This window comes from Schistocerca serialis, chromosome 7 (assembly GCF_023864345.2).
Source record: "Schistocerca serialis cubense isolate TAMUIC-IGC-003099 chromosome 7, iqSchSeri2.2, whole genome shotgun sequence".
NCBI classification, from domain to species: domain Eukaryota; kingdom Metazoa; phylum Arthropoda; class Insecta; order Orthoptera; family Acrididae; genus Schistocerca; species Schistocerca serialis.
The window spans coordinates 7,710,256-7,737,661 of NC_064644.1; the positions used below are offsets into that span (position 1 = coordinate 7,710,256).

Sequence of the window (27,406 nt, forward strand, 5' to 3'; positions counted from 1 at the left end):
TACCGTAGTTCCGACGCAAAAAATGATAGCATAATGCAAACGTGTACACACGAGCAACGATATGGAAATCTGTCCCCGCACTGGGCTACTGCTGGAACAGTATTGCAGTTGTACCGATATATTTCCATCGGAATACCAATCACAAACAGACGATTTAATAGTAAGGATTCTACGTCCACACCCGCACTCTGCAAAAATAACTACGATTTGCCGACAGAGGGTATTTCTCATTGTACGAAGTTTTAGGGTTTTTCCCGTTGCATTCAACTGAGCGCTATGCGTAAGGTGCTCGAATTTATTTCGAAGAGTCCTCAATTTTAGTTCTCGAAACAAAGCACGCTTTCGTGTCTGTCAATTCAGTTTTGATTTATCAGCAAGTATTGACGCTCTGCCACACGCTAAACAAATTTTCGATGTGTGACCATTCGTGGCATGGGTTCCACACACTTGCTGTGTTTTATGCAACCCACAAAGCTACTGACTTGGCGATGTCACTAAACACTAAATGAAAAAGAGATAGACATGAGATACTTTTTTTCTCAAATGACTCTGAGCACTATGGGACTTAACATCTGAGGTAATCAGTCCCCTAGAACTTAGAACTAATTAAACCCAACTAACCTAAGGACATCACACACATCCATACCCGTGGCAGGATTCGAACCTGCGACCGTAGCGGTCGCGCGGTTGCAGACTGAAGTGCCTAGAACCGCTCGGCCACTCCTGGTCGGCACTTTTTTCTCAAATTGTATCATTGATTTTTCTGTAGTTGCCTGAAGTAAAACACAGCATGTAAAAATGTATTAGCGATGTGAAGTACTTGTTGGCTCAAATGGCTCTGAGCACTATGGGACTTAACAGCTGTGGTCATCAGTCCCCTAGAACTTAGAACTACTTAAACCTAACTAACCTAAGGACATCACACACATCCATGCCCGAGGCAGGATTCGAACCTGCGACCGTAGCAGTCGCGCGGTTCCGGACTGCGCGCCTAGAACCGCGAGACCACCGCGGCCGGCGAAGTACTTGTTGGATAAAAGTCCCGAAGTAGACGTTATCAGAGAGATGCAGCGGTGTGAGGTTGGGCTGATTTCCAAGCACGTGGGTTTAAAGGATTGAAAAGAATGGCTGCGGCAGGAAGGCGTGCAGCTGTGGACAAAGCGCGTTCCGTGTGCCACACGAGAGGGCCTTCCACACGTGTCACATGAAGACGCATAATCAAAATTATTCAGAAGAAACTTTATTGATGAATAAAGACTTGCTAAAAAATTTCTAACGGGAAGTTGGCATAAATATCTCCTTATTTAAAACGAGTGGTTTCGACAGACTTTGCTGTCATCTTCAGGTTTTAAAACATCTTTTCGATACGAAACGTGTTCATTTTAAATTGGATCTCACGCCAAGCTGTCATGTGGATAAAAACTTTGCCGCGGCCCAACTTAAAATGAACACGTTTCATAACAAAAAGAGTCTTTGAGACCTGAAGATGACAGCAAAGTACGCCGAAACCGATTGTTTTAAATAAAGAAATATTTACGTGCTCTTGGCTTTAGAGTGTATTTGGCAAGTCTGTCTTCTCAATCGAGAATGTGGGGCTTATCAGTGGCCAGCAGAAGCGCGGATGATGAGAGAGGTGCCACCTGCAGGCAGCACAGCCCCCCCCCCCCCCCCCGGTGCCTCCAGTGCAGCCAGCTGCAGCCCACAGAGGCGCCGGCCGGCCTTATTGTCGGCTGCCTTTTGTCAGGCGCGGGGCGAGGTCCGGGCCAGCTTTCTCTCTGCCTCCAACTTCCAACCCTCGCGCTCCAATCCCGTCGAACCGCCACGGTTCTTCGTGCATAAATAGGGCGCGAGTCAGCACAGAGTTCACCAGCTGCCTTTCATCTGATTCCTCTGAAGCACACGGCGATCCCAAACATCTGTGAAGCCACCTCCCGACGATATCAGGGCACAGCAAGCAATTTTCACGTTCTCACATCACGCTCGTAGACACACCGTGAAATCTCAGTAATTTTGGTGAGTAAGTGTTTGAACAAATTTTATTGTGGGTTCTAAACGAATAATTTTTTTACGTAAATACCCAACCGTATAAACCCAGTTTATTTATTTCCTTACTTCCAGACGCGTTCCGCTTCAGTACAGGGTGGCTATCATTAGACTTTCACTACCTGAGCCAGTGTAGACGGAAGACTATTTACCAAATGGGCAGTCGACTTGGTAGGAATGGTATTCAAACCGTGTGCTGCACGGTTTTCGTCGTTAGCAGTGATAGTGTGAGGACTTGCCTTAGCCACCGGGACTGGCACGCCGACGTACGGTTGAAACACGACGACGCCCACGAGAAAGACAGGCCGGGGCGCGCACGTCACCAAGGTATCCTGCACTCGCTCAAGTCCGCAGGCAAACTACGTAACTAGGCGTGTCCGTACAAACGAAAACTGAATCTTCTACTGGAATCCTACTGTTATTACTTCCATAATGATGGGAAGTCCGTGGGCCTACTTGTAATTTGTTACGGCTCTACTTACGTACAATAAAATCAAATCGTGCTAAAATGATTATCAGTTGCATAAGGCACCACTTCCAGCATTTAATGAGTATTGTTAAGCAGAAGAGACTAAATGCTACAAACTCGTCGTTATACCATTTATATCGAGTATTGATCTTAAATTAAATTTTGCTGTATACTGTTAATCAGTAAGACTTCATAATAGCAGATTACAGTGGAAGATGCAATTCTCGTTAGTACTTAGACGCCCAGCTGCGAGTTAACGGGTTTAGAAACGCATTTTGTCTGCTGAGCTGAGCGAGCGAGTTCAGGACTACGTGCGTGACGCACGCGCCGCGGCCTGTCTTCCTCGTGGGCCTCGCAAACACGAGAGTGAGCGTGCATTGCAGTTACGGACAGTCAGCATTGGTCTAGGCGAGGTGAGCGGGGCTTCACTCGTAAAGCTGTCTTGATAAACCAACAGCAACACTGCTGCAGTTGTTCACGAGTATTGACCCGTAAAAGGAATATGGAATGGTCCTGTTTCCTCACCGGGGTTCGAGAACATGATTTGCAAGTTCGAATTCACTGGTGACTCGGGAATTGCTGCTGGGAGAGGTTGACGGCCAACTGCGCCACAAATTGTTGTTGAAACTGCCATTGCCAACCCTGGGAATGCTGAACGGAATGTGCGATCTTCAAGCACTGCACGACTGTATCACGACAGCCGAGTATTCCGTCGTCCACAGTTCGGAAGGGTTGCTGGCAATTGTGAAATGGTATCTACAGTGCAGTTCCAAGCTGCTGTGGATGCAAATAGTCGTTACACTGAGAAACTTTTGTAGCCTGGAACGCAGAAACGGTACGCAATTAACAACTGTTACCTGTCTTGAGCCGGCCGATGTGGCCGAGCGGTTCTAGGCGCTTCAGTCTGGAACCGCGCCAGCGCTACGGTCGCAGGTTCGAATCCTGACTCGCGCATTGATGTGCATGATGTCCTTAGGTTATTTAGGTTTATGTAGTTCTAAGTTCTGGGGGTCAATAGTTTATGCGTTACTCCTATTCCGCCTGTCCTTGCAAATGTTTCCACAAAGTTATATTGTCCTACGATCAATCGCTTGTCATAGGAGGCCTGACAAGTACCGACTACAAAGACACTGTCTGTATACTGGAGCATCTCCAGTGGCAGTGTGTCTCGCTGTTCTGCTGGTGATGGACTGTGCGGCTGGTCCCGGCGGAGGTTCGAGTCCTCCCTCGGGCACGGGTGTGTGTGTGTGTGTGTGTGTGTGTGTGTGTGTGTGTGTGTGTGTGTGTTTGTCCTTTTTTTAGGTTAAGTAGGGTGTAAGCTTGGGGACTGATGACCTTAGCAGTTAAGTCTTATAAGATTTCATACACACATTTTTGTTCTGCTGGTGAAGTAGTAGTTCTTTCCACCGTGTTACGTTCAGTTGTAATGGTGGAAGCACTGAGGACCGAATTCTACAGTCGGACGGAAATGTGACCTCCCCAGCGAGGGTCCAGTCTGAGAAGCACTGCGCGACGCGGCTCGGTAAGAGGGAACAACACAGCTGGCTGATCTGTATGACAACAAATACCGAGAAGGCAAAACTCCTTCGTGCGAATTTTATATTCTCGAAACACGGTACTAAAAACAAAGCGTCGCTATCGAGAAGCGTTGTCGTAGCCTGAAGCAGCTTTTCAACTATGTTTTGTAGATTCTTCTGTAGTCAATTTCATGACGTCGAACTGGAAACACTTTTTTATGAAAATGTCGCCGTCCCCCTCCCAAGTCCCTCTTTCGAAGAATATTTACAGTAACATCACGAAAACCGTCGGTACACAAGGGCAGATATATCATCCTCGATGCTCGCCCGACACTTCTGGCGATGCCGTAATACCGTCAGCATACAGAAGTAGGCGCACAGGCGTGTGAGCAAACAAAGGCATTCCCGTGTGATGCGTTTACACACTTCTTCCCTCCTTTTTCCACCTTGGTAACAGACGAGCCCTTGTGGTCGTTACGAAGTGCCAGACAAGTGCTGGGCGCGGCGCACGACTTCCGGAGACTGCTTGCGCCGTACGTGGGCCGGCCACAGCGGAGGAGGCAGTAGCCGCGACATCAGAGGCGGCCAGCAGCAGCAGCAGCAGCAGCAGCAGCTCCAGCGGGAGCAGGCCTCTCCAGCGCGTCTTAGGGCGGCACTCGGCGCGCCGCGCTACTCACCAAGAGCCGGCAAGAAGGCCTCCGCTATTCGACGCTCAAAGGGGATCAATGGCGGCCACGCGATCCCCGGCCCTCTCCACTAACGAGGGGGGCCTTAAGGAGGGCTGCGACCGGGAATACTCTAGAGCGTCCGAGACGAAACATTTCGTTACCTCTAAAATTTCACCTGTGCTCCCTTACGGACCAGAACGGTTCACTAACGTACTGAACACACGGGAAGGGGGAGACCTTTTATTAGTAGCTGATCGCAAGTGGTCGACGATCGAAAATGAGAGTCTGATGGAGCAACAGTCAGTTTTAACAATAATTTAGAAGCCTTTTAGTTTTAGTCAAATGCTACATGTGGGCGCCGTGGTGGCCGAGCGGTTCTTGGCGCTTCAGTCTGGAACATCGCGACCGCTACGGTCGCAGATTCGAATCCTGCCTCGGGCGTGGATGTGTGTGATGTCCTTAGGATGGTTAGGCTTAAGTAGTTCTAAGTTTTAGAGGACTGGTGACCTCAGATCTTAAGTCCCATAGCAGTCAGAGCCATTTTTTTTTGCTACATGTGGAGCATAGATCTATACGGTGCACAGTTTGGACGACGCGAAAACGTGTATAAAGAAAAGCGGAGAAGTTTCCAGAATGAGATTTTCACTCTGCAGCGGAGTGTGCGCTGATATGAAACTTCCTGGCAGATTAAAACAGTGTGCCGGATCGAGACTCGAACTCGGGAACTTTGGAAACTAGGAGACGAGGTACTGGCAGAAGTAAATCTGTGAGGACGGGGCGTGAGTCGTGCTCGGGTAGATCAGATGGTAGAGCACTTGCCCGCGAAAGGCAAAGGTCCCGAGTTCGAGTCTCGGTCCGGCACACAGTTTTAATCTGCCAGGAAGTTTCTAGAGTAGAAAATCTGGAAATGTGGGATTGGAGGAAACTCTGCAGCGGAGTGTCCGCTGGTTTGAAACTTCCTGGCCGTGCCGTAGTGGGGTTTGGATGTCGAATATTTACCTTTTTTATTTGTACTTTTTCTGCAACCAATCACTGTTATTTAATTGCAGTTAAACACTTGGAATGCGTTTCAAGCATGTTTTGCTATTCTCAGGCGTTTATTAACACATATGCTACTTGAAGACAAAATATCAGTCTGAACTAACGTAGAACTGTTTATTCGCTATTCCTGTTGGAGAGTTTGAGCGGGCACGGGTGGCCAGAAATCGACGTCCGGTGTTGTCTGCTGCTGGCGTCGAGCTCTCCCCCCTTGTCGTGCGGGATGCAGATGGTTTGGCATCGTGTCTTATGCTGTTATAACCGTGTCATGTACTTTTCATGTGTCGGTTGTTCACTTTCAACTGTGACGTCCCGAAGCTTTATCTGCATCATTGGCACACTGACGGAAGTGTTTTTTTAACACGACACGGTTGTATTCCAATGTAACACTGTTTTTGACATACTTTCGCTGTAACAACGTCTGTCCATAAATGTAAACAGTAAACCTCAAACACAATACGGCACCGTACAGTGTGTGGATGACTACGGATAATCATTCACCTTCATCGATATTCGCGATACCGATATTTTCGTAGTCATTTGTTTCACACTGCAAGAAGTTAAATTTATTGCAAGGCCGCCATATTGTATTTAAGGTACCCTGTTTAAATCTACGGAGAAACGTTTGTGCAGCGCAAGTACGTCAGTTACATTAAGAAGTGCAATAGTGTAGTGTAGCAAAACCGCTCCGTCTGCGTCCCGACGATGCAGATGAAGCTTTGGGAAGTCAGAATCGTAAGTGAACCATCAACATATAAAAGTATAACACACGATTTTCAGGCGGTAAAAACTGACGGAAAACTATCTGCATCCCGTACAGGCTGTGACATCGATCACCACAAGAAGGCACAGCTAAACGCCAGCGGGCGACATCGCTGGACGTCGATTTCTGCCGACCCACCGCCCGTCGAGTTCCCTCTGGGCTACTTTGGACAGACATTTTTTCTGCAAGTAGCACATTTATTGATAGACGCCAGACGAAGAGCAGATGGTGCTTGAAACGCGTTGCAAGCATGGAAACAGGAAGGTGTACTACACGGTAAAAAATAAAAAAAAGAGGCAAAATCTAAACAATGAACGGTCCAAGCTCAAAATGTGCAACATCGAGCTGATTCGAATAGCCACGGTGTCGTGGGTCGTGGTTATGTGGGCGCGGTGTTGGACTAAAGGGGCAGATACGTGTCCAGATCTTTATCGAGTCGCTTTTTTTTCTTTCCACAAGATTGAACTGTCTGTCCAGTCATTGATGTGTCTGATAGCTGTATTCAAACTTGTGTCTGTGTCGTGTTGTTAAGTCCGTTTGTAACAGCGAGGTGTAAGGGAGGGACCTCAAGACGCACATACCTCCTATCTGTTCGAAGCAAGTACCACATGCTATGACTCTTGCGTTCCGTTTTGGAAGTTATGACTCTTGAATTCTTCTTTTGTAACATAGTTCACACCCGTTTATTTGTTGATTTAATTTCTGTAAGAGATCTACGCGCCATCTCGCCTGCTCTCACAATACATCAAATTCACTTGCGACGGTAATACATTCTTACCACATGACTCATATTCTGTACCCAATGGATAGTTTAACAGTTGCCAAGACAAATGTAGGAGAACAGACACGTCGATGACCGAACGGAAAGATGATAATTTTGTGTAAAAAAAGGGGGCACGAGAGGGATTTGAACACTGACCTCTCGCTTAGCAGTCCAATACCGCGAAAACACAACCAGGCCAACGTTATTCACGCAGTCCGCTCGATGTCGCACGTGCCGAGCTTGGACCGCTCACTGTACCTATTTTGCTTCTTTCTTCGCAGTTCAGTGCGCCTTCTTGCTGTTTTCATCCTTGAGCTGTGTTCAGTTTCGGACGGTCTGTCTACTGGGCCATTTTACCATTAAGTCTGAGGGGGATGGGACTACTCCCTTTTTAGGTATAGTAAGTAAAACAAAGATAAATTGGTTGGTTGGTTGGTTTGTTTGGGACAGGGAACCAAACAGCGAGGTCATAGGTCCCACCGGATTAGGGAAGGATGCCCTTTCAAACGAATGATCGCGGTATTTGCCTGAAGCGATTTAGGGAAATCACGGAAAACCTAAGTCAGGATGGTCGGACGTGGGTTGGAACAGTCGTCCTTCCGAATGCGAGTCCAGTGTGCTAGCCATTACGCCATCTCGCTCGGTGAAAGATAAATTGGGTACACCACATATTGAGATCCCAATGCTTACTCCAGCTATAAACTTTGTAAGACGTGTATATTTCTATTGTCTATTGTCAAACCACAATTTATGAAAGATGTTTATATTTTATTAATAGGATTAAGTAGGAAGAATTAATATTTGTTATTTTGGAAATGATTGTGGTAGCAGGGAATGTCTGCACCAAAGTATTGTTGGCGGGACAGACCGCACATTGGTATAATTTTAAAAAGGGCGGGAGAGACCGCGTGTGGATACATTTTAAGAAAAGAGCGGGAAAGACTGCACATTCATACGTTTTTGTAATGTAGCAGGCATTGACTGCACCAGAAAGCATTGTTGGCGGGAGAGACCCCACTTTAGCGTTCGTAGGGACTCAGTAGTAAGCGAGACGGTAGCAGGTGTGAAGCGAAAGGTTGAGAGGAGCGGTGTGCCTGCCAGCCACCAGCTATGATTTACAAGAGATTATAAACGGATGTACAGACACATCAGCTAACTATTATCATAAGAGGAACTAATATTACTGAATGTTTTTTTCTCTTCTTCGAGAAACTCAAGACTACTGAAGGTATGTTTGCGCAATGCTAGTTGTAAGATTATTGTAAAAAGTAAGCCCCATTTGAACGTTTGTAAAATCATTTTATTACCAACAGTAAATATATGAAGAATCGTTTTCAGAATATAATTAATTTTTGCCAGCAATACTGCATTACTGATTATAATCCATCTCAAAAACCGCCAACGTAAAACTTTGCAAAATTTTATTGTTGTCAAGAAAAAGTTTAACTATGAATTACCTAACTTCAATCAAATTAATTAAAGAATAACGTCAGCTATGGTATTAAAGAATAACGTCAGCTTTGGTAATAAATACAGCCACTTACTATGAGATCCCACCAGCAGCTAATAGAGTATAGTAAAACAGAGTAAGTATATTCATGTCGCAGTTCGATGTAGCAGTCAGATGGCGATCCGGTAACAGTAAAAAAGGTAAGGAACAGTTTTGGGTTATTGCAGATAACGACTGAGGGCCACGACGACGACACATTCTATGTTTCGTCGAATTGATCACCAAATCACTTTTAATAAGGAGCAATTAAATTTGTATGCGAAGGTTGCACTTATTATTATTGAGAAACAGAATTAATTTTAAAGGGAAGATTTGATTTGTTATTATTAAGCAATAATAGAAACCCTTGGGTAACAGAAGAAATATTGAATTTAATTGATGAAAGGAGAAAATATAAAAATGCAGTAAATGAAGCAGGCAAAAAGGAATACAAACGTCTCAAAAATGAGATCGACAGGAAGTGCAAAATGGCTAAGCAGGGATGGCTAGAGGACAAATGTAAGGATGTAGAGGCTTGTCTCACTAGGGGTAAGATAGATACTGCCTACAGGAAAATTAAAGAGACCTTTGGAGAGAAGAGAACCACTTGTATGAATATCAAGAGCTCAGATGGCAACCCAGTTCTAAGCAAAGAAGGGAAAGCAGAAAGGTGGAAGGAGTATATAGAGGGTTTATACAAAGGCGATGTACTCGAGGACAATATTATGGAAATGGAAGAGGATGTAGATGAAGATGAAATGGGAGATAAGATACTGCGTGAAGAGTTTGACAGAGCACTGAAAGACCTGAGTCGAAACAAGGCCCCGGGAGTAGACAACATTCCATTAGAACTACTGATGGCCTTGGGAGAGCCAGTCCTGACAAAACTCTACCATCTGGTGAGCAAGATGTATGAGACAGGCGAAATACCCTCAGACTTCAAGAAGAATATAATAATTCCAATCCCAAAGAAAGCAGGTGTTGACAGATGTGAAAATTACCGAATTATCAGTTTAATAAGTCACAGCTGCAAAATACTAACGCGAATTCTTTACAGGCGAATGGAAAAACTGGTAGAAGCGGACCTTGGGGAAGATCAGTTTGGATTCCGTAGAAATGTTGGAACACGTGAGGCAATACTAACCTTACGACTTATCTTAGAAGAAAGATTAAGAAAAGGGAAACCTACGTTTCTAGCATTTGTAGACTTAGAGAAAGCTTTTGACAATGTTAACTGGAATACTCTCTTTCAAATTCTGAAGGTGGCAGGGGTAAAATACAAGGAGCGAAAGGCTATTTACAACTTGTACAGAAACCAGATGGCAGTTATAAGAGTCGAGGGGCATGAAAGGGAAGCAGTGGTTGGGAAAGGAGTGAGACAGGGTTGTAGCCTTTCCCCGATGTTATTCAATCTGTATATTGAGCAAGCAGTAAAGGAAACAAAAGAAAAATTCGGAGTAGGTATTAAAATTCATGAAGAAGAAATAAAAACTTTGAAGTTCGCCGATGACACTGCAATTCTGTCAGAGACAGCAAAGGACTTGGAAGAGTTGTTGAACGGATTGAACAGAGTCTTGAAAGGAGGATATAAGATGAACATCAACAAAAGTGAAAGCAAGACGAGGATAATGGAATGTAGTCGAATTAAGTCGGGTCATGCTGAGGGAATTAGATTAGGAAATGAGACACTTAAAGTAGTAAAAGAGTTTTGCTATTTGGGGAGCAAAATAACTGATGATGGTCGAAGTAGAGAGGATATAAAATGTAGACTGGCAATGGCAAGGAAATCGTTTCTGAAGAAGAGAAATTTGTTAACATCGAGTATAGATTTAAGTGTCAGGAAGTCGTTTCTGAAAGTATTTGTATGGAGTGTAGCCATGTATGGAAGTGAAACATGGACGATAACCAGTTTGGACAAGAAGAGAATAGAAGCTTTCGAAATGTGGTGCTACAGAAGAATGCTGAAGATAAGGCGGGTAGATCACGTAACTAATGAGGAGGTATTGAATAGGATTGGGGAGAAGAGAAGTTTGTGGCACAACTTGACTAGAAGAAGGGATCGGTTGATAGGACATGTTTTGAGGTATCAAGGGATCACAAATTTAGCATTGGAGGGCAGCGTGGAGGGTAAAAATCGTAGAGGGAGACCAAGAGATCAATACACTAAGCAGATTCAGAAGGATGTAGGTTGCGGTAGGTACTGGGAGATGAAGAAGCTTGCGCAGGATAGAGTAGCATGGAGAGCTGCATCAAACCAGTCTCAGGACTGAAGACCACAACAACAACAACAACAACATTATTAAGCAAGAGATAGAAATACTAAGGGGAGGTTTCATAGGTTATTGTAGAAGGGGAAGTTGCGTAACAAAAGAGATATAGAAGAGATGGGAAGATTTCATCATCAGAGGCTAGTAGAGAGAGAGAGAGAGAGAGAGAGAGAGAGAGAGAGAGAATGGGGGGGAGAGAATGGGGGGGAAGAAAGATACTGTGTGTGAGTGAGTGTGTGTGTGTGTGTGTGTGTGTGTGTGTGTGTGTAAAGGAGGAGGGAGATAATTAAGCGGAACTGAAGAGCGAAGCGGAAGAGGAGGAGAGATGGCAAAGTAACACGCGTTGACAGGCCCCAAGCCACAACACAACTAGTCGTGATCAGGATTACTGTTCTTGCCCCCCTGGAGTAGGGGGCCGGTAAGCACTGGCAGAGTGGCTGGGCTGCGACGGCAGGTGGCAGAGCAGAGCAGAGCAGAGCCAGGCAGGTACTGACCGGGCGCCGGCTTGTCGTCGCGGTGCAGGTCCGGCTTGGCGGCGCCCAGCATGGCGAGCGGGTGTCCGGGCGGCGCGGCCAGCGCCCCGGAGAGGCCGAGCAGCGAGGCGGCGGCGGCGTTGGGCGGCCCTGGGTGCGGCATCATGGGCAGCGGCGGCGCGTGGGCGGCGTGGGGCAGCTGCTGCGCGTGCATCTGCTGCTGCAACACGGCGCGCGCCCTCTCACGCAGCGTCCCAGCTCTGACACTCCTGCTGCTGCCTCTGACGTCACTGGTGCCCACTCGGCGCCGCGTACGGTAACGTGTTCGTGCCTGCCTGCCCGCCGCGCCCGCTTCCGCGTTCCTCGGGAGCCTCAGCGAAGCTTTACCGTACGTGGCGCCGGAGCGAGCACCACTCGCAAGGTCGGCAGCAGCAATCACACGACACTTCCCAGTCGACACCGTTAAGCATTTCAGGAAGAGAAATCTGCATACACGAAAAACACTACTGGCCATTAAGATTGCTACACCGAGAAGAAATGCACATGATAAACGGGTGTTCATTGGACAAATATATTATACTAGAACTCACGTGTGATTACATTTTCACGCAATGTGGGTGCACAGATCCTGAAAAATCAGTACCCAGAACAACCACCTCTGGCTGTAATAACGGCCTCGATACGCCTGGGCATTGAGTCAAACACAGCTTCGATGGCGTGTACAGGTACAGCTGCCCGTGCAGCTTCAACACGATACCACAGTTCATCGAGAGTACTGACTGGCGTATTGCGACGAGCCAGTTGCTCGGCCAACATTGACCAGCCGTTTTCAATTGGTGAGAGGTCTGGAGAATCTGCTGGCCAGGGCAGCAGTCGAACATTTTCTGTATCCAGAAACTCCCGTACAGGACCTTCAACATGCGGTCGTGCAATAGCCTGCTGAAATGTAGGGTTTCGGAGGGATCGAATAAAGGGTAGAGCCACGGGTCGTAACACATCTGAAATTTAACGCCCACTGTTCAAACTGCCATCAATGCGAACAAGAGGTGACCGAGACGTGTAAGCAATGGCACCCAATACCATTACCCCGGCTGATACGCCAGTATGGCGATGACGAATACACGCTTCCGAAGTGCGTTCACCGCGATGTCGCCAAACACGGATGCTACCATCATGATGCTGTAAACAGAACATGGATTCATCCGAAAAAATGACGTTTGGCCATTTGTGCACCCAGGTTCGTCGTGGAGTACACCATCGCAGGCGCTCCTGTCTGTGATGCAGCGTCAAGGGTAACCGCAGCCACGGTCTCCGAGCTGATAGTCCATGATGCTGCAAACGTCCTCGAACTGTTCTTACAGATGGTTGTTGTCTTGCAAACGTCCCCATCTGTTGACTCAGAGATCGAGACGTGGCTGCACAATCCGTTACAGCCATGTGGATAAGATGCCCGTCATCTCGACTGCTAGTGATACGAGGCCGTTGGGATCCAGCACGGCGTTCCGAATTACCCTCCAGAATCCACCGATTCCATATTCTGCCAACAGTCATTGGATCTCGACCGACGCCAGCAGCAATGTCGCGATACAATAAACCACAATTGCTGTAGGCCACAGTCCGACCCTTATCAAAGTCGGAAACGTGATGGTACGCATTTCTCCTTCTTACACGAGGCATCACCCACAACGTTTCACCAGGCAACGCCGGTCAACTGCTGTTTGTGTATGAGAAATCGGTTGGAAGCTTTCCTCATGTCAGCACGTTGTAGGTGTCGCCACCGGCGCCAGCCCTGTGTGAATGCTCTGAAGAGCTAATCATTTGCATATCACAGCATCTTCTTCCTGTCGGTCAAGTTTCACGTCTGTAGCAAATCTTCGTGATGTAGCAATTTTAATGGCCAATGGTGTAGTAAATGCTGTATTGTTCAAAATCGTGTATCTCTGACATTATTAATCGATTGCTTTGAAATTTTGGCACAACGTTGAATTCTAATACGAGGTGTGATAGGAAAGTTTTGAGAATGGATCCGCTACTGCTTACTGATTGGCGGGCAGGTACACGGACGGTGGGGAGTGAGTCATTGTCTTGTCCGTGAACGCCCTGTGACAGGAAACTGCGTTTCCTTTATTCAGTTCATTGTGGCAGCTGGTTGAGTGCAGTACTGTTAGAGCTTGTTGCTGGATTCTGTCTGCGTAAAAATGGACGTAAAAACGGAGTAACGAGTTTGTGTGAAATTTTGTTTTAAAACCGAGAAATCAGCTTCTGAGACGAACTACTAAAAACAGCTTTTGGAGATAATTGTACGAGCCAGTCAGATGTTTTTGTCTGGTTCAACAGATTTAAAAACGGCCGCGAATCATTTGAAGATTAACCAAGGTCCGGCTGTCCTTCCACTTCGAAAACGAGTGAAAATGTTTTGAAAGTTCGCAACTTAGTACTCTCTGATCGTAGACTCACAATTAGGGAGATGGCCGACGAATTTAAGTTTCTATGCAGTTCAGTCAATTTTAACTGAAGATCTGAACATGTGTCGAGTGCCTGCAAAATTCATCCTAAACGTATTCTCAAGTGACCAAAGACAATATCGACTTCAAGTGTGCCAGAACCACGCGGCTGCTACGATCGCGGGTTCGAATCCTGCCTCGGGCATGGATGTGTGTGATGTCCTTAGGTTAGTTAGGTTTAAGTAGTTCTAAATTTAGGGGACTGATGACCTCAGCTGATAAGTCCCATAGTGCTTGGAGCCATTTGAACCATTTGTGCCAAGAACTGATCAATCGGACTTAAAAATGATCCCGATTTCTTAAATAGGGTAATTACAGGTGAAGAATCGTGGATGTATGGATACGATCCTGAAACCAAAGTGCAGACTTCGCCGTGGAGGACTCCAGGTTCACCACGACCGAAAAAAGCACGACAAAGTCGGTCTAAGGTGAGGACAATGTTGGTGACTTTTTTCGATTCTACCGGTATTGTGCATCATGAATTTACCCCTGGAGGACAGACAATTAACGAGGAATACTACAAATGTGTCCTTGAGCGTTTGTGCGAAAAGGTGCGGAAAAAAACGCATCCATCGTTGAATTTTTGACCAAGTTCAAAATTCCTGTGCTTCCACAACCGCCATATTCCCCTGATTGGGCCCCTGCTGACTTCTAACTATTCCTTACACTGAAATTTTCACCGAAATGGAAGCGATTTGACTCGGTCGAAGACATCCAGGCAAATACGGAGAGCGTCCTTAACACAGAAGAACATTTCCAGGAACGTTTCCACAAGTGGATCGGTGTGTTCAGTCAGAAGGGGACTGTTTTGAAAGAGATTTAACACAGTAGCATGTAAGTACCACTATTGTACAATTACAGGCGCATTCTTAAAACTTTCCCATCACACCTCGTATATACACATTTTTAACGCATGTAATATATAAATATGATATATATAAAGCGAGAACATTGTTACGAAAACACACATCCACACACACGAACACACACCCACACCCACGAGATAGACGGGAGGGGAAAGGATATAGGAAAAGCAGAGGTGATGGAGGGAGAGGGAGAGGGAGGGAGAGAGAGAGAGAGAGAGAGAGAGAGAGAGGGAGGGAGGGAGGGAGGGAGAGAGAGAGGGGGGGGGGTAAACAGAGAGAGGGGAGAGAAGAGGATGGACAAAGAGGGGAAAAAGAGGACGGGATGGATGAAGAAAGGGGGAGATGAACAGAGACAGGGGAGAGGAGGACGTTAGGGTCTATCTCCAATTCCCATAGGCTACATATCAGAAACGCGTGCTTTCTCTTTTTTCTCTTTCCATTTAAGCAGACTGCGCAACAGCAAAGCGTGGCCGGGTGCAGCTAATAACGAGTAAACCACTGAAATAAACACATTTCAATTTTCACTTGGCATTCGTTAATTGCGTACCACGTTCACGTTCCAGGTTACAAGTGGTTACTGCTTCCCCAAACACCTCTCGTGGGGTGGGGTGCCTGCTACCTCCCTCGACATGTTACTCTTCGGCCTCCAGCGTGTGACAGTCAATATTGTCCTTCAGGAACCCCCCCCCCCCCACACACGGCTTCTTTGTGGAACAGCTTGGAACTACTGGCCAATCATTCGGATTTCTCCAAATCTGGTTACTGACTGAGCGAATGAAGTCCCGGCAGTGTCGCACACTGCACGCACGGACGGACGCACCTTAAGCCACGGCACCCGCCAACAGCCAAGTTATTGTCTCAGCAATGCCGTGTCAATTGTTACGTCATGTGTTTCCTGCTCTTTGTCGGCACGGTTATTAAAATAGTACTCGTCACTTTTCAAATTTTCTATTATAGTACAATACTTCAAACTAATGCAAATTTTATGAATAAAAATTTCTCCGTTTCAAAAAAGTTTCAGCTATAAGCGAAAAATTATAGTACGCTGCTATAGCTAATTGGCACTTTGGTTTATTACTCCGTCATACCAAAAAGTAAGAAACACCTGATAAGACCGAGACGAAATAAGTACGGGAAAATATCGATTATTCAGAACTAAAATATCGATATTTCTTTTTACCAATCGCATTTTCCTATCCCTTTGGCAGGGCACAATGTCATTGGAATACATAGGAGATTTTACTACTTCTCCCTTTCCAAATTCGCTTTTGCTTTTCCTTACAGCTTCTTCTGAGTGCAGATCGAATAAGAATGGAGGGAGGGAGGGGGGTAGCCTAAAAGCCCATCTCACTATTATTTGAAGAACTGCCTACCTCGACATCCGACTTCTCTAACTGGACTCTGATTTCTACAGAACGTGTGGATAACAATCTCCATCCGTGTATTCATCACTGATGACTTCGTAATTCAGGAGAAAGTATAGTCCAGTCAAGGATACATATTATATGTCGAAAAAATTGGGACCATGAAACTCAGCAATCAAGGAACAGAACCACGAGGAAAATGTGACAAGCATTTAACTAGGAATACGTAACCATTCCATATTCGTCCTGTAATATCTGCCCTTTTAGTTTTTATTCAGCTTAAATGTTTTCTTTGGCCAGAGACCATTTAACCAAGCCTTTGCTTTCTATGTAGCGACGTCTTATTGTCTGTGGACAGGCTAGTTAATGTCACGTATCTCACTGCACATCTATACACGTGGTACCTTTTTTCCGCGCTAGAGGTTTGATTACAGCCGAAATACACACCCGAAGCGGGACCGCAGCCCGCGACGCCAGCACGAGAGCACAGAGGCCTGTGGACACAACTTCACCACGTCAGCTGACCGGCCTTGCGGCGCTCGTGTTCACACACGTGAGTACACTCCTCGACCTTCTCCACTTCCTCAGTATCCAAGCAAATTAGCTTAGTAAGCAAAATAGTATCTGAAGATCGAGTCACTGTGCGGCAGTAATACAATAAGACAAAGGCATGTGTGTCAGGAAATTTTTGTGTATTACCAATCCAATAGCCGCGCCTACATGTTTTTACAATGTATAGGTAAATTAGAGGATGCTCATTACGAGACAGGTTCAGACGAAACCAGTTTGTAGTACGCTGTGTGGTGCGAGGACAGTTTCATTGGAAACATGCATCAAACTTAAAATGAAAGTGAATGATGCAAATGGTATGCTCGGGATTTTCCATTGGCGCAATTTTGATACGCGTGTTACTACACTGAAAATGACCGATATACTGTCCGAGCACAGCCCAGCAAGAAGTGGTGCACTTTTTAAAAAGAAATTTTAGAATGGGAAATACTGGTCATATGCCGGATTCCAGTCGTCCGTGTGTGTGTGTGTGTGTGTGTGTGTGTGTGTGTGTGTGTGAGCGTTTTCATTATTATACTCCGCAACGCACTTTTCGAAAAGCATAAGCTGAAGCTTTTCTGTTCGTCGCTTCTGTTCGGAGAAAATATTAGGTACCTGTACAGTACATCATCGTACCTACGTAAGTTGACTGTGTGTACACAGAAGTAACAGCGCGTACGCTGTGTATTATTGAAATTTTCTTTACTTTTAGATGTCCTGACTAGCTCAATATTTGACTGTTCCTTTCGGTATGCTAGCGGGTAATAGGAACATTTACCTTAGGTCTATAATAAAGGTTTAAGCACAACAAAGTTCCGGAAAGAAAATTCGAAACTGATACATGAAGACGGATCAAAATGTAATGCAGGAGTTTATTATGATAAGCAGTCACAAACCATTCTGTAATCCACGGATGTTCACTCTCATTATCCTTCAAAAAGATTGTACAGAACAATATTTTCTTTGATATGTGCGCCGAGTGCTGTTATTTGATATGCTATAGACAGGAAGTGCGCTGTCATCATATTTTCAATGATTTCTATTGTAGCTAGTATGCATTTATTTCTGAACTTTTGATGCAATTTTCACACCGCTCGCTTCCGACAGCCAAATGGGCTGATTTGTAAAGAGCGCTAAAACCCCCGGTATGCTTAATAGCCGTGAATATTTGCACTTTATTCGTTATAACTGTAAACTGGCGCGCGTAGTGAAAAACTCGCTTCGCTTTTGCTTGTTGCACGTGCGAGTGCCCATCCAATGGAAATTACGTTTGCCCAACCAAATTGGTTTTTCTGTTACTCTAACGGGACAATGGGTTTATAGAGCGTGCAGGAAATTACTGTTTCACTGTCTGTGTTTAAGGCTACCTGACACAGACCTCACCCGTCCACGAGAAGCGTAACACGCTACGTCGAAGTGTGTTTTATTTTAATGTAATGTAATCTTTAACTCTTCACGAGGATCCCAATAATCTTCAGCCTTCTCGCTAACAACATCGCGCGCTTTGTTACATTTCGCACTCATGTGATAGCTTCTGGCTTCCGTAAACGGATATAAAGAAGCGTAAATAAGATTTTGCTGGCACACGCTCATTCAGTAGAAGTGACTAAGTGCATACGCGTTGAATAAGGAATTCCCAAGGCATCTTATTTTTGAAGTAATTGATGGCAAACCATATTTCGCAGTATGGATTGTAAAATAGTCCGCATCAAACGTCGAAGAAAAATGGAAAATCACTTTGCCAACAAAGTCGTTTTGTACTATCGTATTCATTGGCAGGATTAAAGGCAATGTTGAGCTTCACGGTATGTCAGTGATGAGGCATTGCAGCAGTTGGCCTTGTCTTGTTTAATGTCCGCTAGCTACACTTGGTTCAAATGGCTCTGAGCACTATGGGACTTAACATCTATGGTCATCAGTCCCCTAGAACTTAGAACTACTTAAACCTAACTAACCTACGGACAGCACACAACACCCAGCCATCACGAGGCAGAGAAAATCCCTGACCCCGCCGGGAATCGAAGCCGGGAACCTGGGCGTGGGAAGCGAGAACGCTACCGCACGACCACGAGATGCGGGCTAGCTACACTTCTCAACACCCCCCCTTCCCCCCCCCCTCCCCCCCCCCCCCGATGAGGTATGTGATGCGCAAAATAGTGTCCTTCGGCAAAGTTTTTTTGTGGGACATTTATTTCCTGTTGGGATCAGTCAGACAATTGGGATCAGTCAGACAATCGATGGGATAAATTTACTGACCACCTACTCGCAGAATGTCGTCGGATGTGGGTGTCAAATACAGAAGCGCCACAGCAAACGAGTAAAAGCGTCAGACGTATGTTCTATCAAGACAGTTAAATCTGGGCGGAGTATAGATCTCTACCCCATTTACAGTACTTGCCATTGCGCAACTAACTACTTTTACACATATTTTTTACACCTATTCTTAACACTGTTGCAGACGCTTCGTCTTCGGAATTCCCACAATGGCAGCAGTATGGGCGCTGACCAATTAAAGCGCCGAAACACGGTGAATTTACTGTTCCACTTTGGCCTGTTATATACCCAGCTGACAGTAACAGCACGTATCCTGAGACCCCTCAGAGTGGGATGTCTGCTGGAGAGGTGTGCCCCACTAATTAAACTCATTCCGGATGGCTGGAGCTCGCGCTACTTACACTGGTCTGCAGTACAACTACGGAACACTTCTCTGTCTGATTCAACCTATCAAATTTGGGATTCTGTACGACGGAACCGGTTCGACTTGTAGAACGTGTTTGAGGCGGCCAAAGGCTGTCTTTAGGAATCCGGTTTGTATGTTCAGCGAAAGTAGGCTATCACCGGAGGAGAACGTCACCTGCAGCAATTCTGTTATGGCCAGCGAGTAGCCGTGCCGAGCATACTAAGGCAGCTCTGTCAGCGCACACAAGGGAAGGAAAGCTGCCCGCTCTACCTGTCCGCGAGGAAATCTGAGTTTTATATTTGTTCTAAACGCCTCCATGTAGTTGCAAAAATATCTAGTTTCTGTTTACTTTTCCCTCCAGTAGTCTTCGGTTTCGTTCCCAACTGGTGTGAAGTCAGATCTACAGGTGATTTGTCTGAACTAAAAAAGATAGAAGACCTTGTCGACGACGGGCCCTCACATTCTAGCGGTGGAGCACAAGGTCTAGGAAGAAAATAGGCAGTGCATTTACAAATTATCTGTCCCAGCATTTGCCTCAAGCGGTTCAGGAAAACCACTTACCGCATCAAGAGCAGTCGTTTTCTATAAATGGATGCCGAACTAGGCACCGAGCAGCGACCATCTTATCTGTAGTGATGCTGACATACAGGGTTTGGGCAAAAATACGGAGACACAAAAATCAGAAGACATTACCGCGCCTAATACAGTGTAGGAAATCCGCTGGTATTCGAAACAGCTTCTAGTCGCCTCTGAATGGATAGATACAGGGCCTTTATAGGGTTCAAGAGAATCTTATGCCATTCGTCCTGCAAAACAGTACAGCTTGAAGTGACGACGAGGGATGTGACGAGTGATCACGCGCCCTTCTGTCCGAAGCACATCACAAACGGTCAATAATGTTGAGATTTGTCGACTGTGGTGGTCAGGGGAGATGCAACTATTCCTCCTCCTCCTCATGCTCGCAGAAGTAGTCCTGGACGACGGCAGTTGTTTGAACGGGGCCCCCATGGTTTTGGAACTCAGCATGACCACTGGCAAACAAATACGTTACCACTGGTTGGACCTGATCAACCAAAATGTTCACATGGTCCCTGGCAGTAATGTCAGCTTGCAGAGTAACCATGGAGCGCATGGTTCAAAATGGTTCAAATGGCTCTGAGCACTATACGACTTAACTTCTGAGGTCATCAGTCGCCTAGAACTTAGAACTAATTAAACCTAACTAACCTAAGGACATCACACACATCCATGCCCGAGGCAGGATTCGAACCTGCGACCGTAGCGGTCGCTCGGTTCCAGACTGTAGCGCCTAGAACCGCACGGCCACTCCGGTCGGCGGAGCGCATGGAATACTATGATATGGCTGCGCAAATCACCGCAGAACCTCCAACCATATTTCACTCTTCAGACGTGAACTCAGTCAAAAGTTGGAATAATGTGCAACAGTCTAATCCGATCAAATCTCTTTTTTCCATTGCACCATAATGTTATGGCTTCGGAATCACGTTTTCGTGCCACGGGCCCTTGCATCACTGATGAATAGTTTTTAAATTATAGCTCGCCTCGGATTTCCCTACTCACGGAGCTCGGTTTGTGGGGTTTTGGTGCTGACAGGTTCGGCGAGTGCGACATTAAGTTCTGCAGTGACTTTCGCAGATGTTGTCCTCTTGTTTTTCCATCACAGTTCTTATCTGTCACGATGACTCAGCGTGCACTTTCGTCCGATGATCCGTGATTTCCCTAAATCGCTACAGGCAAATGCCGGGACGGTTACTCTGAAAGGGCACAGCCGATTTCCTTCCCCATTCTTTATGAAATCCGAGCTTGTGCTCCGCCTCTAATGATTTCGATATCGATGGGACGTTAAATCCAATCTTCCTTCCTTTTTTTAGCAGATGATGTTGTTCCACTTATCCTGTATGCGGTGTAAACCTTCGATACGGTGCCTCTCGAGGAGAAGGGAGGGGATTGGTATTTAACATCCCGTCGTCATTACAGAAGGAGCAAAGATTGGATTAGGGAACGAAAACGGCCTACCCTTACAGAGTAACCGTCCCGGCATTTGCCTGGAGCGATTTAGGGAAATCACGGAAAACATAAATCAAGATGGCCAGACATGGATTTCAACCATCCCCCCCCCCTCCCCCCGACTGCGGGTACCTCTGTAAACACCGAACACTTCTACTACCTTGGTTACGTAAGCACCCACCATTCGCGCACCGACAATTTGCCTACGTCCGAATTCACTTAGCTCTGACATAATGCCCTCACAACTACACAGAACGCTGTTCTCAACACGACGGACACTTGCAACGTATTGAGGACACTGCCGTTTGCGGTCGAATACAACAGCGCAACGCGCACGCTTGGCTGGCAGCTGCATTTATGTTGAAGCATGCATTTCTCGCGGTCTCCCCTCTTTTTTATCCAATCCCTGCACATACATGTTGCAGTGCCATTTTTCCTGGTTTAAGAAAACTTGAAATATCGCACTTGCATGGCAGGTTGCATGGCAGCTAGGAGAGGTCCAGGTAATACTTTACAGCTTACGATGCTTCCCTAGTCACTGATCGGTTCATTTTTGTCCTTAGCCATTCGGGGGTCTTAGAGGTGGGGTACTGTGGAGAAGGCGGCGTGGCGGAGGCGAAGAAGCGCGCAGCCGGGCAGATACAGTCGTCTGGCGCGGCAGCCGCTTTATCGCGCTATCTGGGGAATCCGGTTATGCAGAAAGGCGGCGTGTCGTCGCGACACTCGAGCGATAGTCGTAATTGAATGCGGCATTGTGCGCCACGTGCAGCTGCCCTGCGGCCGCCACGTTACGTTACAGCTTCATGGCCGCTGTCTCGTCGGGCGGGTTCAGGGCACAACAACGGGGGCCTCACACGTGCCGTTTTAATTGCGCGCCTCACCACGCAGGTGTGTGCAGTGAAGTTAAGGCTCACGTTCCTATCCACGTGCAAGTGTCTGCGTGTTAACGCCGAAAGCCGCGTGGAGGTACGTGCCAAAGCGTGGCATGTGGAGTTTCGTCAGTTCTGAAAATCGTGCGTGTTGTTATATACAACACTTATTGCTATCGGCACTACAGCAGTAGGTGCCACAGTTATGAAAATAGAAAGGGAAACGTGGTACTTGGCTAAGGAGTACAATTACCGTCACAATCATACTTCTGTCATTAACGAGCTGCAACCCAGTTACCGAATATCGAAATGTTTAAGACGACAAATTGCCGGACATCGTCAAAGACAACATTAGCTAGACTGAGGCAGTTATGGGGAAGAGCTTTTCTGCAGAGGAACGTGTTACAGCTGCTCGCAGATTTTTCGTAATGGGTAACACCGTCGGAGACTTAAAATTTGCAACAGCCGTTTCCAAATCTTCGTTGTACAGTATAGTTCCCAAGACATGAAAACTATTCCTCCTCCTCCTCATGCTCGCAGAAGTATGATGCACTATAGACAAAGGTCACGAAGGTAAATAATTAAAAGTATTAGTTATTGTATTAATACCTTTTATTTAAGAAACCGACGGATATTCCAACATGACAACGCTCTGCTTCAGTTTTGAGTAACAAAGATAAATGTAAGCGCCATCAGTTTATGAAAAGAACTTTCTCCGACAAGGGAACCGATCCGACGATATTAAGAAAGGAAAAGGGACGGATCGCACCACAGCTCGTGCAAAATTATTTGCTCGTACGAAATTATTTACAGGACGACCGATACACGAAATGAATCAGAATACCCCATATGGGGTTTGAAGTCGAGGCACGGAAATTGTAATTTAATGTCCCGTCGACGGTGAAGTTATTAGAGATGGAGCGCAAGTTCGAGTTTGATGGGGAAAGAAATCAGTTGTGTTCTTTCTGAAGAAACAATCTCCCTTAAGTCATTTAGAAAAACGACGCAAAACTTCAATCTGGATGAAGTCTAACGCGCTCAGATTAAAATGCGACTCAGGTTCGAGACCAGGGTTTCTTCAGGTACCGAATGGATACTACGAGTTGGCTTGGAGCAGAGTGCGCCAGTCACTACTATGAGACCAGATTAGTATTTACGTATAAAGACTCAAAAACAAACATAAAAAAATGGTTCAAATGGCTCTGAGCACTATGGGACTTACCATCTATGGTCATCAGTCCCCTAGAACTTAGAACTACTTAAACCTAACTAACCTAAGGACATCACACAGCACCCAGTCATCACGAGGCAGAGAAAAATCCCTGACCCTGCCGGGAATCGAACCCGGGAACCCGGGCGCGGGAAGAGAGAACAACAAACATCACACCATGGCGAAGCGGAACTATGAAACTAAAGAGGCGGCCTCAAGGTGAACCTAACCATCCTCCCCATGATAAATCTTTACATATGGTCACCACTTCGCTACGTCATATTTTTAATTTATTTAGTAACACAGCACTGCGAGTGTGCTGTGCCTTCGATTTCCTAGCCATACGATCCCGTGGTAGCATCCAACGCTGATCTCGTGCAATCTTTATATCAAAGTTCATAAAACTACACCACCACCACGACCACCACCACTAAAGATTTTTTTGTGCGTCATTAGCTCAGTTGACTACGGTAGTTTCTGAGTCACCTGGAAGGAAGGCTATTAGTTTAGGAAAGTCGCTGCCTGGTACCACCGTACACTATCAGGATATCTGTCTGTCCATGAAAGTTACTACAGTCACTATCATAACTTAGTGGTAGATGACTTGCCTAGCAGCATTCCAACGTCACCTGCCACAGCGTAGGAGTACCAAGACAGAAAAAACGTGTCTGTCTCACATCCGCTAAATACAGAGTTTGGCGAAAACAACGGGTCCTGTCCAAGTTCTAGCTTTGAATGCTCTCCAACAGCACCATACCGCGCCTGTCTAGTCCGATACTTTTGAACACTCAAACCAGAGTTCTCCACTGTAAAATTTATGTGCATAGCATCATCTATATTCGTCGCACCTGCAATATTAGCCCCAGCAAACACCAACTCTAGAACACGCACTCGCGAAACAGACAAACGCAACTTTTCCAGTCTTACGTGACTGTGTTTGTTCAAATAATAACAACTCCTCTCGGACAGCAGTTGACTGTAGGGTCGTCTCCCGGAGCAGTTCCTGATTAGGTATTACGGTTTTCTTCTTTTGCTTTTCGTTTCTGCCAAAGCCTGGATTATTTAAAATTTTACTGTCGTGAGATTTGGACAACACATGGCAGTACATCAACTACGTATAGAAGATAAACCGGAACTCAGACAACACTTCAGAGGGTGCTCAGGAATATGTTCCGAATATTTAGGTAGAAGGCACACCCGGTCCCTGGTGGCTCCTGCCAGAGTAAATGCATTTCGTTTGTTTTCTTGCCCTCCTTTGTATCCGTTCAAATGGCTCTGAGCACTATGGGACTCAACTGCTGAGGCCATTAGTCCCCTAGAACTTAGTACTAGTTAAACCTAAGGACATCACAAACATCCATGCCCGAGGCAGGATTCGAACCTGCGACCGTAGCGGTCTTGCGGTTCCAGACTGCAGCGCCTTTAACCGCACGGCCACTTCGGCCGGCCTCCTTTGTATCCGTATTCCACTGAAAATATCTGTGTGACGTATAACATGTCGACGGTGAACACTGCGAATCTTTTTTTTTTTTTGCCATTCACTTGTGCTACATGTTGTTGACAATAGGAAAGACTATTTTACTCTTCCACCTCAAAATTGCACTGAGTACGGCTCGGTTCTCTCTTTGGTAAGTCTGGAACCGCAAGACCGCTACGGTCGCAGGTTCGAATCCTGCCTCGGCCATGGATGTTTGTGATGTCCTTAGGTTACTTAGGTTTAACTAGTTCTAAGTTCTAGGGGACTAATGACCTCAGCAGTTGAGTCCCATAGTGCTCAGAGCCATTTGAACCATTCTCTTTGGTACTTCGTACCAATCTTAGTGGTTTTCTATCCTATTCCGTTCGCGTACTGGGCGAAGGAAAACGCTTCCCTTCGCGCTCTAAGCGCTAACCGCCTCTCCACGATTCCTGTGCTGAGTAGACGGCTGTCGCTGGGGCGCTGTCTAAAGGGTCTCCTTCCAGAACTGATTCTGTGAACTAATCCAACTGAAACTTCCTGGCAGATTAAAACTGTGTGCCCGACCGAGACTCGAACTCGGGAGAGCTTCTGTAAAGTTTGGAAGGTAGGAGACGACGTACTGTCGGAAGTAAAGCTGTGAGTACCGGGCGTGAGTCGTGCTTCGGTAGCTCAGATGGTAGAGCACTTGCCCGCGAAAGGCAAAGGTCCCAAGTTCGAGTCTCGGTCGGGCACACAGTTTTAATCTGCCAGGAAGTTTCATATCAGAGCACACTCCGCTGCAGAGTGAAAATCTCATTCTGGTAATCCAACTGAGTTTCCCGATTGTTCTACAAATTCCCCACTCCAATTGCCCGAGCATCACAACTTCAGTTTTGTACAGCCTATATAGGGCTGTCAGGATACCAGCATTGGGTCTCTCAATTCACTAGAATACTGCCGTTGTGCCTACATGAGGAGCTCTCCAAACACTATTAACATACTTTAGAACTTATCGCTATAGCGCCTTGTATGCGTTGAACACTAGCACAACCGTTCCATTAAGTCTAATATTTCCGTTCACTTTCCACACTTCTGACTTTCAACAACTCGGCATGCTACCTGATGGCGTGTGGCCGAGGGTACTTCTACTAGCACGAACTTCTCCCCCCTTCCCTGTTCCACACGCGAATGGCGCGTGGGAAGAATGATTGTCGGTAAATTCCTGTATTATCTCTAATTTCTCGAATTTTTACTCTGTTGTCGTTTAGCGAGTCATGCGTAGGAGGAAGTAATATGATGTCTGACACTTTCCGGAAAGTACATTAGTTTCTCCTATTTCCTATCACTTCCTAGAAATAAGTATAGTTTAATTTTTAACATTTTTGTTCTCTTCGCCAACAACTAAGCTATTTCAGGTAGTACACCGCCAACACTATTGACACAACTAATACGGCGAAGCGCAGGGTTAGCCGAGCGGTCTGAGGCGCTGCAGTCATGGACTGTGCGGCTGGTCCCGGCGGAGGTTCGAGTCCTCCCTCGGGCATGGGTGTGTGTCTTTGTCCTTAGGACAATTTAGGTTAAGTAGTGTGTAAGCTTAGGGACTGGTGACCTCAGCAGTTAAGTCCCTCAAGATTTCACACACATTTGAACATTTTTTAATACGGCGAAGGTAAGACATACTCATTCAGATTAGCAGGGCAGATGTGTCAATCTGGCCGTTGTAACTTAGGTTTGAATTATCGGTGAAACTTAGTTTGGTTCCTTGAACACGACATAACGGCTTTTTCCAACTGAAAACGCTATGAGACTAAAATTAAATTTTCGCTATGGCTGTACCAATCTCAGTACAATCATTACTTCTTGATACGTGTGGGTTTCATCAGCACGGAAAACACGGCGCGCTCCCTGCTCATTCAGCCTACATATTACGTTACCATTCTAAGCTTAACCTGAATAGTGCCCGGTAAGGTTTGTTCTGAATCGCTGACTGGCGATAAGCTGAGAATCTAAACGAGCACCGATGTACGCTACCTAATACTTGGACGCATACAATAGAGGCAATACTACCACTGTGTTTAGTCTCAGCATTTCAGAAAAGTTTAATTTTGCACTGCACTCTCAGGTTGTCTATCGCGTACGATGGCAGTAGGCTCTTTTTGCTATGGATCCGCGGTCGTTACTCATTCCGTCTTCTGACTTACCGAAAACTATGGAAGGATGGATGTTTGTTGTAATACACAAATAACTGTAACAGGCCACATCTACTTATCTTTCCAGTAAGCGTTTCTCAATATGGGGCGGATTCATATAAATTACGACGACATACATTTATCTCTGGCTGTATTGTTCGCTTGCCTTGTTAATTTTTGAATAATTAAATTCTATGAAACGCTTATTGGAAATATCAA

General features: G+C 46.0%; 1 protein-coding gene across 5 annotated transcripts in view; it reads right to left on the bottom strand.

Moving 5' to 3' along the window:
• Positions 1-27,406, bottom strand: part of LOC126413321 (transducin-like enhancer protein 4) — a 465,877-nt gene that overhangs the window by 148,995 nt on the left and 289,476 nt on the right. For 3 of the 5 annotated variants that reach the window (XM_050083226.1, XM_050083224.1, XM_050083222.1), the window contains one exon: positions 11,512-11,710. In XM_050083226.1, the coding sequence (XP_049939183.1) occupies positions 11,512-11,710 (199 nt within the window). The remainder of the gene's footprint in view (positions 1-11,511; positions 11,711-27,406) is intronic. The other 2 variants (XM_050083225.1, XM_050083223.1) reach the window with 1 other exon arrangement.